The 15,848-nt window shown below is 43.3% G+C and overlaps 3 protein-coding genes across 5 annotated transcripts in view; 1 reads left to right on the top strand and 2 right to left on the bottom strand.

The window, feature by feature from the left end:
- Positions 1-1,701: 1,701 nt before the first annotated feature.
- Positions 1,702-7,942, bottom strand: mfsd1l (major facilitator superfamily domain containing 1-like). Its single transcript, NM_001141808.1, is given in 13 exon segments — positions 1,702-2,782; positions 3,124-3,235; positions 3,355-3,494; positions 4,235-4,372; positions 4,701-4,812; positions 5,120-5,220; positions 5,450-5,565; positions 6,029-6,187; positions 6,411-6,554; positions 6,746-6,801; positions 6,882-6,991; positions 7,210-7,310; positions 7,812-7,942. Coding segments are annotated over 13 exon segments (1,449 nt in total). The 5' UTR covers positions 7,834-7,942; the 3' UTR covers positions 1,702-2,644.
- Positions 7,943-9,636: 1,694 nt separating this feature from the next.
- Positions 9,637-13,313, top strand: LOC106579187 (probable crossover junction endonuclease EME2). The gene is made up of 8 exons (XM_014158852.2): positions 9,637-10,376; positions 10,695-10,816; positions 10,936-11,028; positions 11,114-11,238; positions 11,338-11,410; positions 11,612-11,727; positions 12,110-12,299; positions 12,722-13,313. Exons 1-8 carry the CDS (start codon positions 9,902-9,904, stop codon positions 12,875-12,877), a joined length of 1,350 nt encoding a protein of 449 aa, XP_014014327.2. The 5' UTR covers positions 9,637-9,901; the 3' UTR covers positions 12,878-13,313.
- The window catches only part of spsb3b (splA/ryanodine receptor domain and SOCS box containing 3b), a 36,654-nt gene continuing 34,107 nt past the window's right edge, over positions 13,302-15,848 (bottom strand). For all 3 annotated transcript variants that reach the window (XM_045702550.1, XM_014158853.2, XM_014158854.2), the window contains exon 7: positions 13,302-15,187. In XM_045702550.1, coding sequence (XP_045558506.1) covers positions 14,625-15,187 — 563 coding nt within the window. In that variant the 3' untranslated portion in view covers positions 13,302-14,624. The remainder of the gene's footprint in view (positions 15,188-15,848) is intronic.

The following is a 15,848-nucleotide window of genomic DNA, read 5'->3' as shown; positions in this document are numbered from 1 at the left end:
CCACAGAGGGCGCTGTGGTCTTCACCCAGTCCCACAGAGTAGAGGTCTGCCCAGGGATTTTCACTAGCAGTGGCCTGGCTGGTAGAGCTATCTACATTGCCCTGGGCAACATGTTGAGAACTTCTTCCCCTCATGGATCCGTCAGTGCCACTTGGAGCTTAGAAGAGTTTAGCTTCTCTTTGGAGATCTGCTCCTCTACTGAAGACGCATCCTTCTCTGCCTTTCAGCTGATGGTTCAGGTTCTCTATTTTCCTAGTGTATTCAGCCAGGGTGTCCTGGTTGTGTTGTGCTGTTTCTGCTCCTCTAGCTCCTTGAGCACTCCCTGAGTCTGCTGCATGGCTTTGGCCATGTCCTGTGTAGGTAGAAAAATGGAAACTCTCAATAATAGCTGAAAAGTCAGTGGTTTTGTAAAAACAGGTAATGTAAACTACCAACAAATGTCCCAACACACCTCAAATCTACCATAATAACCCCAAACTCTGATGCAAACTACCCCCTCCCCCCCTCCTAAAAAAGAAAAAAATGTATGTACTTAGATGCGTTGCTCTTTGGTCCAGATGCAGGCCTGCAGTTCATCTCTGTGTGTGCTGTGGTCAGACACCACCTGGACCACTGCGTAGTCCTCCTACAGGATATCCATCAAGGTTTTGTTCAGCATCATGTTCCTCTAGCTCCCTGGCCAATGCTTGAGACTGCTCCAGCATGGTAGGCTTTACAGAGAAGAACTACTGTACACCGTAAATTGATAATTTACTTTCTTAATTCATTTTTAAATGTACACTACCGTTCAAAGGTTTGGGGTCACTTTGAAATGTCCTTGTTTTTTAAAGAAAAGCAAAACATTTTGTCCATTAAAATTACATCAAATTGATCAGAAATACAGTGTAGACATTGTTAATGTTGTAAATGACTTGTAGCTGGAAACGGCTGATTTTGAATGGGATATCTACATAGGCGTACGAAGGCCCATTATCAGCAACCATATTCAGTTTCTTGTCAATTTCTCGCATGGAATAGCCTTCATTTCTCAGAACAAGAATAGACTGACGAGTTTCAGAAGAAAGTCTTTGTTTCTGGGCATTTTGAGCCTGTAATCGAACCAACAAATGCTGATGCTCCAGATACTCAACTAGTCTAAAGAAGGCCAGTTTTATTGCTTCTTTAATCAGAACAACAGTTTTCAGCTGTGCTAACATAATTGCAAAAGGTTTTCTAATGATCAATCAGCCTTTTAAAATGATAAACTTGGATTAGCTAACACAATGTGCCATTGGAACACAGGAGTGATGGTTGCTGATAAATGTAAATTTCCATTATTATTTTTTAAATCTGCCGTTAACAGCTACTATAGTCATTTTCAACATTAACAATGTCTACACTGTATTTCTGATCAAGTTGTTATTTTAATGAACAAAAAAAAGAAGCTTTTTTTCAAAAACAAGGACATTTCTCAGTGACCCCAAACTTTTGAACGGTAGTGTATATGATTTAAATATGTCTGGCGTCAACATCTTTAATGACATCATATAACCCTCAGTCAATCTGCTGAAGGCCTACTAGAATGGTTTTATTGTTCAACTAATCATTATGCGAGATGTGCTAATTTGGTGTACAGTAAATGACGGAAACCACTATGCAACAGCTGAATGCTTCTTTTTGTCAGACAGTTGTACAAAAAGCCACAATTTCTGAAAATACAGCTATGATAATACAGCTACCAGTCGTTACTGTAGCAACACCTTTTTATTTGTGCTAGCTTGTCAGTATAAAGCAAATCAGTCCCATTCCCTTATAGAAGGATCACACCGGCGACAAAAGAACATTGAACCGCTGCATTCAGTTACTATTGACTGAAACCTGTAGTAAAAGCAGCTCAAACTCACTCTTTTCAATAGTGCGTTTGATTAGAAAAGGCAGTAACTGCCAGAACAAATTGCTGCATGATACATCAACTTGAGCATTTTGGACCACTGCTAACAATAAACATCACAACCGATAAAAAATAAAAAGAGAGCTCATCATGTAAACCGAAGCGATTATTGTTGCCATCTGAAATTAAAGATGTCATTATTGGCATCAAAGAAACATATGCAGAAATATCACAAACAATTATTTAAACAGTTATACAACAGGTTATTGTTGACTCGTTAGTAATAGTGGTTAAATTAGTAACCAACTTACATGTTTAACCTTATAAAAGAAGGAGAACTTTTGGATCACTGAAATAAGGACCGAAAGCAAAAACATGCATTAGTTAGCTTCCGATTGTTTTAGTGTGAAGACATGATTTTGCTGACTTCAATACTGTTTGTTGCTGTAGCACTCAATAACATGAGCCTTGTACTTGGGCAAAGGCTCCATTGACACAAACCATGATAAAAAAAAGGCAATATTTAGTGTCTGTCTGATAAGTGTAATATAATCTACAAGATTAGTGAACCATGAGGGGAGGGGATCCATTTTCCTCCATTTTCAGATTATAGGCAGAGTCCTGAGGTGTTTTCCCTTGACAAATCCTGTTAAAAAAATCCCCCCAAAAAGGCTCAAGAGATATAGATAGAGAAAGAAAACAATTCAATCTGATTGTGTACAAATTTCAGTTCAACTATCTGAGGCAGACTCTTCTAAGAGAAGAGTGAGGTGACTAGGAACTGTTGGAGGGAGAGCGAACAGCCCCTTCCTCATTCTGCCCCTCCTCTCCCTCCACGAGAGGGTCTCTGTCTGAAGGTCCGCTGGGGGGCGGGGAGCCAGATCTCTTGGTTGTCTTATTCAGAATCCCACCCTGAGGATACAAGACAATAGAAGATTTACTGAGGTAACACCACAATATAACAAATGTAGAAAATGATACAATTTCATTGTTACATTGACTAAAGGATCTCCTCAGAGGTGACACAGACACACAAACAGTTGATGTTGCTCTAGGTATCTAATAAAACAAGTCATTTGACATGAAAGCAAATCATTTCAGCTCAATGAGCTGATTTCAAGTGCTAGAATTACTTCGGACAATCGGAACACATTATTTTAGACGGGAGAGTTTAATTATAGAACGGACACGTATCGTGGCAGTGAAACAGGAAATGGAGGAGGGAGACAGAAAGAAAGTGAGTCTGGTCTGACCTGGCGGTGGTCCACGATGTTGAGCACCACAGAGGTGACGATGCAGGCGATGGTGTTGGCCAACATGAAAACCATCATCTGCTGCCAGCGCCACAGTGGGATCTTAGCGTCACTACCGCACAGGAGACGTGCACAGTTTACATACAGACATGCCATAACACTACGCCGAGAAAAAAAAGAATACGTCAATTTGTTGACATCACATCATCATTGTGCTGCAGTGAGCTCTACCTTGACTTGGTTCCCAAGATCTGGCCAACGACAAGGTTGGATATGCCAATTCCCACCATCTGTACTGAGGTGGCAAGACCCATAGCTGTCCCCAGAGTTGCCTGAGGGACCACCAGGGGAATAGAGGGCCACATGCTTGCCTGAAAAACAACACACATACATCTAAGAAAGAGCACGTGTGTCATTGCAAGTGTATTTTCAAATGTGCTTCAATGAAAATGCACAGTACAAGACAATTCCTTTCCTACACTTCAATGGGGACTGCCAATAGACCAATTGAGTCACCTACTGTATGTGAATCCTCTCCAACCTGTATACAATATGCAACTTAACAGCAAATGTGCACTCGAAAGAGCAGTTTTATACACTACCAAACAGAACAGGGGGAAGATCAATTGCATACTCCTCCCGTCCCCTCTCCGCGTCTCCTTCCCAAATCCCATTGAATGGGAAAGCCAGAGGTCCCTCCCCACTGACCTTCTCCTCCAATGGGTTTTGAGACGGAGATGAGGAGAGAGGACGCGAGGAGTATGCAACTGAGATCTTCCCAGGGTGTTTACCCTAAATCAGAAGGATACTAGCTGAAGTGTACAAAAATAGGTGGAATGTGCAATGGATTACAGAGCTACTTGAAAGCAGGCTTAGTATAGTCAAAGTATAAGGCTCACATACACACACACATATATATTTACATTTTAGTCATTTAGCAGACACTCTTATCCAGAGAGACTTACAGTAGTGAGTTGAAACATTTTCATACCGGTCCCCCTGTGGGAATCGAACCCACAATCCTGCCGTCGCAAGCGCCATACTCAACCAACAGCCACACCGGACAGTACATTACAATATTCAATTTATACTCTCTGATAGGGCTACTCACAGCAGCGAAGGAGTAGGTGACCCCCAGCCAAATGGTGGATACCAGAGGGGGGACGAAAGTGAAGGCCAGGAGGCCGAAGACAGGCAGCGTGAGGACAGCACAGGCCACAGCAAAGACCCCACGCAACCCCACGTTGTCCTGCAACACAAACACACAAGTGTCAACAATTGCAACAACAGAGACACAGGCACGCCAATGAGAGAGAGTCAGATATATACAGTACATCAGATCTGGTGGACAAAGGTTCGTTTTTCCTGGCCACTGTGCTGCTTCTACCTTCTGCTTGCTGTTTGGGGTCTAAGCTAATTACTGAAAAGTACTTTGTCACAGTTTAGAATTTGACAGTTGTTGTGACTACATCAGATACCAGAAAGCAGGATTTATAAATGAGGTTCTCACTGGTTCAGGTAAGGTTGCCATAATACAGCCGTTGTACGCAGCATAAGGTATAGTAATGGTGGCTTACGATGAGAATTCCGACAGTGGCAGAGAGGACTAGGGAGCTGTCATATACTGCACCAGCGATGTAGGCTGCCTCTTTCTGGTTGTAGTCACTGTACTTGTCTTGTATGAACTTACTGGAAAGGGAGACAGAGGAATCACATACTGTTTACATTTTCAACTGTGTGAGTTATAGGGTTGCAGAATGCTGCTAACTTTCCCATAAATCTCAGATTGCCCAGATGTCCTGGTTGAAAGATTCCTGGTGTCAGGAAGGAATAAGCTGGAAATCCAGAATCGTCCAACCAGGATTTCTGGAAAAAACAGGGAATTTTAGGAAAGTTACTGGAATTTTGCAACCCTCGTCTCTGAGAGTAAATTGTGAAAATGTAGGCTGTGTGTGTGCATGCCTGTGTGTGTGTGCGTGCATATGTAAATCAATACCTGGCGTCAGCTATGAAGGGAAAGATGCCGTTGTAGAAGAACATGATGGTGAGAACCAACAGCCAGTATCTGAGAGAGAGCAGCTTCACGTCCTGAAACCTCTACACAGACACATAGACATATCTATCCTGTCAATAGGTACATAGGCAAGTCAACAGGATTGTATTATTCATTTGAGCATACAATGGAAAACGTTTTTAAATGTTTTGCAACCCCAAAGAATATCTTTAGCATTTCTTATTGGACAAGTTCAGGTAGTCCCGCTCTGTTTCAGTCTGTTTTCTTCCCGTTTGGCATTTTATGAATACCACCCAAGCCCATTCGACTCACCACTTTGCGTGACTCTTCCTGAATGGCCCCATCCAGTCCCAGCTGCTTCATGCCCACCTTGTCCAGGGCACTGACCGTGATGGCAGACATGAAGCCCAGCACACACAGGAAGGCACCTGTGTGCGCGCACGCACACGCACACACACACACACACACACACACACACACACACACACACACACACACACACACACACACACCTTAGCTGTGAACAATTCGGGATTGATCACAGCCTCTTGTGGCTTTACTGCTTTATTATACAGTTTTATTTTAGCACTTTTAGTTTACTGTGCTTTTCCCACTGGTATATTTACCTGGTATTCCAGTAGTACTACTGTTTCCACTAGTATTTACTAAGAAATTGTGGTATCAATGGGTATTCTCTCATACCCATTTCAACACAATTTCCAAATACTTTTTACCAAAAAGTGCCTTGCGTTGCCTGTTTGAATGGATCCTTAGGAATCAAAAGTCTCATAGGTTATTATTGTGCCATTACCGTTTTACCATGTCATTTCGACATAAATACCAGGTCCTTTATGTGCCGTGAAAATAAAGTGCAGCCGTTGTATGGCCTACCTCCCCATAGGGTCCACTGCATGCCGTACTGGGCCTGGAACCTCTGGGTGAGGAAGAAGTTGAGGACGGAGCCCAGGCGGGAAAAGGCCAGGGTCAGGCCAAACGCCAGGGCCAGCTCCTTCCCCCGGAACCAGAACGCTGTAATCCGGTTCTGGACAACTGAGGGGGAGGGATAGGGTGCTTAGTTCTCAAATGCAGTAAGGATGACTTTGAAAGTATTGGAACTCGGCCCGTAGCAGTATATTGCCTCATTCCGTACTGTGCTTGGCCTGGGTTGTACATTTTCCTTTCACATTGTTCTTTCCAGCACGGTTCCAGAAACTATGGTGGATGCGTAACCAGGACAGCCTATCGTGTGAATCAGATATTAAGGTGGCCTTACTGGTGAGTGATCCATTGCCAGAGCCAAACAGCAAACGGCCAGTGAGCATGAGAGGGAGCAGGTAGGCTGTTCCTTTGAAGTGAGAACCCAGAGCAAAGATGGCTGACCCCAGCACACACAGGAAGGAGAAGAGGAAGACACCAACTACACACACAGACAGACAGAGAGACAGAGAGACAGAACATTAGGAGAACCAACAGAACATTCAGCATCATACACCAGAGAATAAAAACATGGGTTGTTCCAGTATATCAATCAATGTGAGTTCAATTATTAAAAATGTCAAGAGTTTTGAATCTCAGTTTAGTGCAGTAGAGGAGACAATATCAACTTACAGCGGTTGCCTAGTTTGTCAATAAGGAACCCAGCCATTATAACCACCACTGCATTACTGTTGACAGAGAGAAAAGAGTTAGATATCGGGCCTATAGTTAATCATTTCATGAATATATAGGGGTTGTTTACACTTACGTCCAGGCATAGATGGCATAGAGCAGATTATACTCCTGAGGGGTCATCCCCAGTCCCTCCACACAGTCCACTGTCCCATTGATCACTGTTGTATTGGCACACGTCAAATTCTTTGTGCAGGGGGAAAATGAACAGTGATTTGTTATCAACCCGATTCTGCCTCGTGCATTAGACACTGTGTAATTCATGATTCCATCACAAAGTGTGTAATTAATTAGGGTCAACGTGTAGAATTATTAGTTAAGCTCTGTGGTGAAATGAGTGCATTCAGTGTGAGTGACAAGGCTACTTTACTCTCATTGTGCAAAGGCCTACATAGGCTACTCACCCCTTGGAACTGGTCCTGGAGGACACTAGGGATGTCGAAGCAGAAGTAGGAGCCAAACGTGAGCAGACAGTTGAAGAACAATACCAGAAAGCGGTAGTATGCTGTGAGAAGACAGTCACGTGTCATGCATCACACTAACAGCCATGTCACAAAACGTTGCTGCTAAATGCCAGTGGTCAGCAACCCTTGTCCTGGAAACCTACAGGGTGTGTAGGCTTTTGTTCCAGCCCAGCACTATCACACTTCAGTCAGTTAATCAGGGTTTTGATGAGCAGTTCATTTGTTGAATCATTTGAGTTAATGCTGGGCTGGAAACAAAAGCTTGCACAACGTGTGAGCTATAGGACCAACAACACTTTATAGATTTGACCAACATAGTGAAAATTCAATAACTAATTAAATGTTATAAATAACCATAATAAATATAAACAGAAGACATTTGTGGAGTTTGCAGTGGGCCAAGTTTGCCAACTAAGCAATTACAAGAAGAATTTGTGATCTTGCACAATTCAAGAGGGGTTTCTTGGCAATGGATCTCTGAATTTCATGATCTCTCTTTATCCACATAAAAAAAACGTAACAGAATACCCTGGGCCCCATACCTTTCTCTGCCGGCTGCGCCATAGTAAGCTAAAACGAGGTCCACAAAACTAAAGTAACCTAAACGTAAATACCCATTTGTATTCTGTTTGTGTCGGTCGGAAGAACCGAACGGTTATTCAATAAATCGCCGTATTCCAAGTTGCAATTGGAATAAAAGTGCGCGCCAATTGCGCGCTCTTTAAAGTATATGGATAGATTATGAGACACTTTTCGAATACACGGATGCTTTACAAGTCGCTGAACGCGCGCAAGGGCTCGAGGTGTAATGGCAAGAACTTCCACTGCCATCGTCACTTCCTTACTGACACAGTTCCTCGTTTGGATTGGTTCCCCAGCTCCTGTCAAATCAGTAGGGATAGTATCTTATGCCGCGTTCAAAACAACTGGGAACTCGGAAAAATACGAGGTCAAATCATGACGTCGGTGATCTTCAGGTCGGAAAGTCGGAGCTCTAGAAAGAGGCCCAATTTCCCAAGTTTGGGGTTTTTATAATTGTGTTATTCTAATGTTGTATTTAAGCAATAATGCCCAATCAAGAGGTTATATAGTTTTGTGTTATTATAATGTTGTATTTAAGCAATAAGGCCCGCGGAGCTGTGATATATGGCTAATATACCACGACCAAGGGCTGTTCTTAGCGTGACGCAACGCAGAGTGCCTAGTGGACATCAGTTCTTGGTCCATTAACGCCGAGGTCATACAAGCCACTGTATTAAGTCCTGTTGTCCTTCTGAGAGGACATTCTGGGCTTTTCAATGATATCACATTCTTTAAAAAAATGTGTGTGTAATTATTCATTATAATTTTTGTAAGTTTGATATTCAAATTGTTTCTAGAAAGTGAATAGCTCAGGAATAGTTAAGTGAGTTATCAGAACTGTGTAATAATTTGTTCACATTAAATAATAAGCAAAAGTAGAGCTTATCAAGAAATGTCCTCTGTAGTGGACACCCGGATGCCACAACTATGTTTTTCACCAACTGTAATGTAAATTTTTTCATATTTACTTCCTAATGACCACTACAGAGGGCAATTTTGCACTTACAATAACAGATAAATAACAATAATAAAAACATTTGGTAACATGTTTTCTTTCAACCCAAACACTTGTGTTCTGTAAAAATAAAATTAAAATACACACATTTCAGGAGGATATAACACAAACACTTGAAGTGCCTTATTGCTGTTATAAACTGGTTACCAAAGTAATTAGAGCAGTACAAAGAAATGTTTTGTCATACCTGTGGTAGACGGTCTGATATACCACGACTTTCACCCAATCAGCATTCAGGGCTCAAACCACCCAGTTTATAATGCTATTTATACAGTGTGTGTGTGTGTGAGAGAGATGTGGTTTTGAGCCATCATTCATACAAACCAATCAGGAAATACCTGTGAGAGACAGTTGGTCTATGAACAACATGCCTCAAGTGTACTGTTCTATACAAGCTAAGGCAAGGATCATGCCAGCCTGTCCACCATCTGCTGTTCCAGTTAAATAATTCTAATCCAATGATGGTTCAGGTCTCGCACACGCACACCTACACACACGGCACGTGCAGTATAGCTGTAGGATTAACCATTACAAATAGAATGTTAAATACTGACTGCAGAGGAGGCTGGTTGGAGGAGCTATAGGAGGACGGGTTCATTGTAATGGTTAGGATGGAATCAATAAATGGTATCAAATACATCAAACATATGGAAAACACATGTTTGACTTCAACCCTTCCATTATTCCATTCTAGCCGTTACAATGAGCCCGTCCTCCCGTACATCCGCCCACCAGCCTCCTCTGACTGACAGTCAGTTGGCCATCATGATTTGAGATATTATGGCTGACTACAAATGAGGGCATTGAATTACGGAGAAGGATTTGATGTTTGTCCCTCGTATCACTCCGTCCAGAAGGTGATACATTGTTGCCAGAAGCTGCAACCCGCATTATAAGTTTGAAAGCAGTGAAATTTAAACTACGGCTGGTGTAATTCCGTTATTGTTAGGTTTCTTCTGCTGTCTTAGAATTGGTTTGTGTAATATTGCATTCCGTTATGAAAAGGCATTCCATTATTTTGTCTTGGGTAGAAATATGTCTGTATTGAAAAGAGCCAAAACATGGGAGATATCTGAATCTGAGGGCGAAAGCGATGCTGAAACTAAACCTTCAATCAAATGCGATGCATTTACCGATCAGGGTGACGATAACGATGAAACAGCGACGGCCAATAGTCCTACTGACAATCTCGAACAGGGCAACAAAGACTACAACACAAATTGCAAGTCAACAGCCATAACCGAACCAAGTGACACATTGGTGGCTCCACGACCCGCTATGTCCGGTACCGCAAGTCCGGGGAGAAAACGCCGAACCAAAGAGGAGATAGAGGCAGACAGACAGAGAGTTGAGGAGAGGAAGGAGGCCAGAGAGAAACTCAAGAGGGTGAGGGCCGAGGAGAAAGAGGAGAGACGAGAAGATCAACAGAGGAGAAAAGAAGCTGCAGAGCGTCAAAAGAGCCTCAGACCTGAGAACTGTTTGAAGTGCCTGACTGTCTGTATTGATCCAGGTAATTGGTTCTTTGTGAATGTAGATGGAAGGGGTTCAGATGGTGTTGAAGCAGAGGAGGCTGGTGGGCGGCGCTATAGGAGGACAGGTCATTGTAATGGCTGGAATGGAATGAGTGGAATTGAGTCAAACGTGGTTTCCATATGTTTGATACCGATCCATGTATAGAATTCCAGCCATTACAATGAGCCTGTCCTCCTATAGCTCCTCCCACCAGCCTCCTCTGTGTCAAAGGCACGCTGTAAATAAGCTGTGACATCAGTGGACCACCAACAACTAAAGAATGGTGGCCACTTTAATGTGTGTTTCCACTCCCAAGCTCTACTGCAGGATGATGGATCAGATGTGTTGCTGGGAACTCTGTCTGCAGTTGAGTGGAGGAGCAGCATTGAGACACAGCAGCTCCCTCACAGCATCACTTGGACCAGAGATCTTCCGCTGGTAACGTACCATCACCGCAGACAGTACTAGCGCCACAACACTGGGCTTGTTGTGTCGGTCCCCACTGCATGACCCTCTCGGCCCCTCAGGTTGACTAGATCATGTCTTGGTGTTGTCAGGAGAAAGACAGCAGTGGACCACTGGAGGAGGAGCAGGTTCTGCTGGTGTTGGGTCTGACTGACTTCATGGGCATGGTGGTCTCAGTCAAACAGGTGAGAGCCCTTTAAACCTCAACAAATTCCCTGGTGTCTCCGCCAGTGTGTGCAAAGCGAATGTTGATATTTTCTGTTCACCCAGACACTGCATGGCAATGGGGAGGAATCGGCAGTGGAGTCTTTCTTCAAACTTTTGTCAGAGTGCCTCAACCGAGATGCCAAGATGGTGGTTACTGTTTTAGTGATGGGATCCAACGCAAATAGCTGGTTAGTGTAAGATCTGTTTTAAGAATGTGCCTCTGAACCTTGGTCCTTGAGACACCCTGTATGAGAAGAGGCTGGATGTATATGTTGGTCTGTCACCAGGACTGGGACATGGGATGTACATGAGTTGAGCCAAAGATCTCAGTTGGGAATGGAGGATCTGGACATTGAGGAGGTAAGGTCTCTCTCTGATATACTATACAATCTCTCTTCTCTCCTCAATACATACATCTGTAGCGGCTGGTTTTTCCATTTCCAGTGTAGTGCAGAAATGAACCATTTCAAGCTGCTTTTTGAACTACGCTCCTCGAAAGGTTCCTACCCGTCGTGTCATGGAGCTCGATGGTTTTCCTAACTTGTCTTCATCTGTCCTCAGGTATTGGTTTTCCTGCAACTGTACCGGAACATTACTGTAGTCTTCCTGGACAGCTGGCAGGATGTCACAGACCATGTGTGTGCCGTCACCAAGGCCCTGTCCAAACGGCCCTACAAGTATGAACCCAGTGAACTCTTAATATTCCACATCATTAAGGATTATTCAAGTTAGGAATCTTATCAGTTGGAATTAATTTACTGCCATGCCAGGAGGATAGGCTTTGAGCACTGCTAGCTTACTTTCTTTACTGTGATTAAACACTAAGTCTGGTAACCAACTTTTGTGCTGGATACAGTGGGAAACTACAAAGCATGCAGGCTTTTGCTGCTGCCCAGCAGTACCAAACCTGAGATACCGATCGACTTCATGATTTAGATTCTAATGTGTGTTTGAGCTAGGCTGAAACTTAATCCTGCAAACCCTGTAGCTGTCCAGGGTTGACGAGCAGTCCATTGCACACTCTTTAAACTGTGGTCATGCCTGTCCACGCCACTGCAGACTGCTGACGGAGCGGTGCGAGTTGCCGTTCTGTGTGGATGGCTCATGGGCCAGCGGGGTGCGTGTGGAGCGGGATGGGGCTGGGCTGGGCGAGGTGTGGAGCAGGCAGATCACACAGCTCAACAGGGTCAGCTCTGCAGTGGCCTCCACTTTGACCACAGCCTACCCCTCGCCGCAGATACTACTGCAGGTAGGAGTCGATCTACGTGTCTGTTTAGTTAGGATCATTATGACATACAATAAGACATTGTGTGGTGGTCATAAATGCTTACGTTAAGTCCTACAATTCATTATAAATGTACCACAATGGCCTATACCTGCAGGCTTTGTTTAGCGTTACCAATCATTTATATGGCTCTTACATAATGGGTTGACTTTCATTGCATATAAGGGCAAAAAACAAAATATAGGAGGTTGGTACAGTAGATGACCAGAAGTTATGGGTTTTCTTTGTGGTCAGGTTGAAATTTGTTTGGCGTATGACATAGCCACATCACTGACATGATTTCAACAAACTGCATAGATTAAATACATACTTTTATACTGTATGTCAATCTATATTTGACACAGGTCTGATGTGGATCGTTTACTTGTTTAATGTTTTACCTTCAGGCCTACAGTAGCTTAGAGTCTGAGGAAGAGAAGAGGGGGCTGTTGGCAGGCCTACTAGTGAAGACTGGAGGGAAGGAGAGACGCATCGGACCTGAAATCTCAGCCAGAGTCTACCGTTCCCTCACAGCTCAAAACCCCCAGCTGGTCCTGGACTAGTTGACCATTCTGGTGTCACTAACTAATTGATACCTAATGAATTCCTAATTGTCCCTTTGGCATGTTGTGTAGGTCTAGGTGTCAGCAGTATTAGTAATATCTCTTGCGCTTTGATGGGCTGGATGGAGCATATCAGAACAATAATGGCCCAAGGACCAAACCCTGTGGAACTCCATCTGTAACCTTAGCTAGACCTGAGAGAATTGATCATTCTAAGTGGCTCAGGCCTGGGGTCAGTTTGGGTTTGCAACTTCTCTAAGCACTTGGATACATGCAGAACTTTTACGTTTACATAAGTTAAAGTTATGGTATTGTTTGCACATGGGGTGATCATCAAAATGAGTAAAGTATAGTACTGTAGCACTTTGTATATTTAAGAGAATGGCAATAGATAACTGTACATGAAATAAATTATGATTAAATGTTTAATACACAAGATGTTTTACATTTATTTTTTTACTATTCATTTGCGTTCAGCAAGAAAGGTTATACAAAATGGCAAGAAAATAAAAACATCTTACTGCAGGACACGTCACATGGTGACTATCCCAGAAAAATACATTAAAATCTAGCTACTATAAGTAAAGCATGAATCAGAAATTGATAAGCTGCAAAATATCAGAGAGCAAAGCCCTATTAGAGAACACGACCACCATGGTGTATTCTAGAAACATTTAGATTGTTAATTGCACGTAGGCAATTTAAGCCTATGCATTGTTCTTTAGAAGGCCACACCCACCATTCGTGTGTGTGTGGCCAAATACCTATTTTCATGTCATCTGACCATAGCACCTCCTGGATTTAGCTAAATGGCATTGGCACTTGGATTGGAACCGGTGCTATATGGTCATCTGACACAAAAATAGAGGTCTTTGGCCACGCACAACAGCAGTGGGTTTGACTTTCAAAAGAACAATGCATATGCAGAAAATACCTCATCTCTACTGTAAAATATGGTGGTGGTTCTTTGTTATGGAGCCATTTTGCATCCACTGGTCCTGGAGTCCTTGTTAAGGTCAACACCATCATGAACTTTACCAAGTACCAGGACATTTTAGCCCAAAAAAACTGGTTACCTATGCCAGGAGGCTGAAACTTGGCTGCAAGTGGATCTTCCAGCAAGACAATAACCACAAGCACGCATTTTTCAATGGCCATCTCAGTCTCCGGAATTGAACCTCTGAAAACCTGTGGTTTGAATTGAAGAGAGTAGTCCATAAGCACAGACAAAGGATATCAAGGACCTGGAAAGATTCTGCATGGAAAACGGGATACAATAATTTTGACCGCTATCTTTTAGAGATTTTTTTTATTACTTGTTAAATAAAATCTCTTAGTCTGAGCAAAAGTATTAGTAAAAAATAATATTGTAAAAATAAATGTTGCATACAGTATAGCACAGTATTTGTATTATATTTGAGTGTCTTTTTTGCTCATCTTTATCAAGGGATCCAATCATTCAGTATAGGGAGTGTACATACAGTAGATAACATTAGATTTAGAACTAAGTCATCTGACTCGAGCGGGGTGGTGGATATCCGGGGTGGCCGTCTTCCCCTTCCCTTCAGCCAGGCAAACTGGGGAGAGTTTGGAAGGACAGTCTCGAGGGTGAGAGCATTCCACTCTGAAAGTCTTAAAGTGCTTCGAAATCTGAGCTAAGATAAAACTCTTTCACTCTTGTGAACTTTTCCACCAGTAGATGGTAATGGCATTTATAGAAAGGTTCAGAATAGATAAAGTGCCAACTTTATCTAACATTTCTGAGTGGATATTTGAAAAGAAAAGTAATGTCCTCACTGTCTGAGTTGCTCCCTGGAAGGGTGGGCAGACAGGGAGAAGCAGGGCTGGGAACTGGGCGAGAGGAGGCAGGGGCATTGGCATGGTTGGGTACAGGGCTAGGGAAGGAGCAGGCACTTAGGGTGGACACCTGGCTGAGACAGGGGCTCGGGCATGGACTAGGCTCCTCAGGCAAGTCATCAGGCAAGTCATCAGGCAACTCCACTGCAAAGTCATCAACGAAGTCTTCATTCAAGTCCTCCATCAAGTCCTCAGACTGCTCGGGGGCACCGTTGTTGAGGGTGAACACCCAGCCAAGCTGGTTGTGGAGGAGGTTGCGCAGGCCCGGGGGCAGGGGCAGCACGTTCAGGATGTCAGGGCAGTCGGGCCACTGCTGGCGCAAGCGAGAGCAAGAGAGGTACTGCAGGGAGGTGGGGGTGTAGCAGGCCCGAATCACCTTCATACTGCTCTTGGCTGCAGTGGAGCACACCACAGGGTAGAACTTCTTATTCTGCAGCCTGGTGGCGGCCACACCTGAGGAACAGGAAGAAGGGAAGAGACCGAGACATTAGGCACATGGTCACATGTAAATCTAGAGCAAATGTTACCCTTACAGTTGAGGTAGGATACGTCAGCACTCTGAACAATCTAAACAAAACTATACTGTTCATAAAAGGAAATCAGTAAATTGAAATAAATTCATTAGGCCTTAATCTATAGATTTCACATGATTGGGAATACAGATATGCATCTGTTGGTCACAGATACAGAATATATATATATATATATATATATATATATATATATATATATATATATATACTTTTTTTTTTTAGTAGGAGCGTGAATCAGAAAACCAGTCAGTATCTGGTGTGACCACTGTTTGCCTCATGCAGCACGACACATCTCCTTCGCATAGAGTTGATCAGGCTGTTGATTGTGGCGCGTGGAGTGTTGTCCCACTCCTCTTCAATGGCTGTGCAAAGTTGCTGGATGTTTGCAGGAACTGGAACCTGCTGTCATACATGAACATCCAGAGCATCCCAAACATGCTCAATGGGTGACATGTCTGGTGAGTATGCAGGCCAAGGAAAAACTGGGACATTTTCAGCTTCCAGGAATTGCGTACAGATCCTGAAACTTGAGGTGATGGTGGCGGAAGAATGGCATGACAACGGGCCTCAGGATCTCGTCA

This window comes from Salmo salar, chromosome ssa19, assembly GCF_905237065.1.
Source record: "Salmo salar chromosome ssa19, Ssal_v3.1, whole genome shotgun sequence".
Classification (NCBI taxonomy): Eukaryota; Metazoa; Chordata; class Actinopteri; order Salmoniformes; family Salmonidae; genus Salmo; species Salmo salar.
This window is presented reverse-complemented; position numbering and strand designations above follow the sequence as displayed.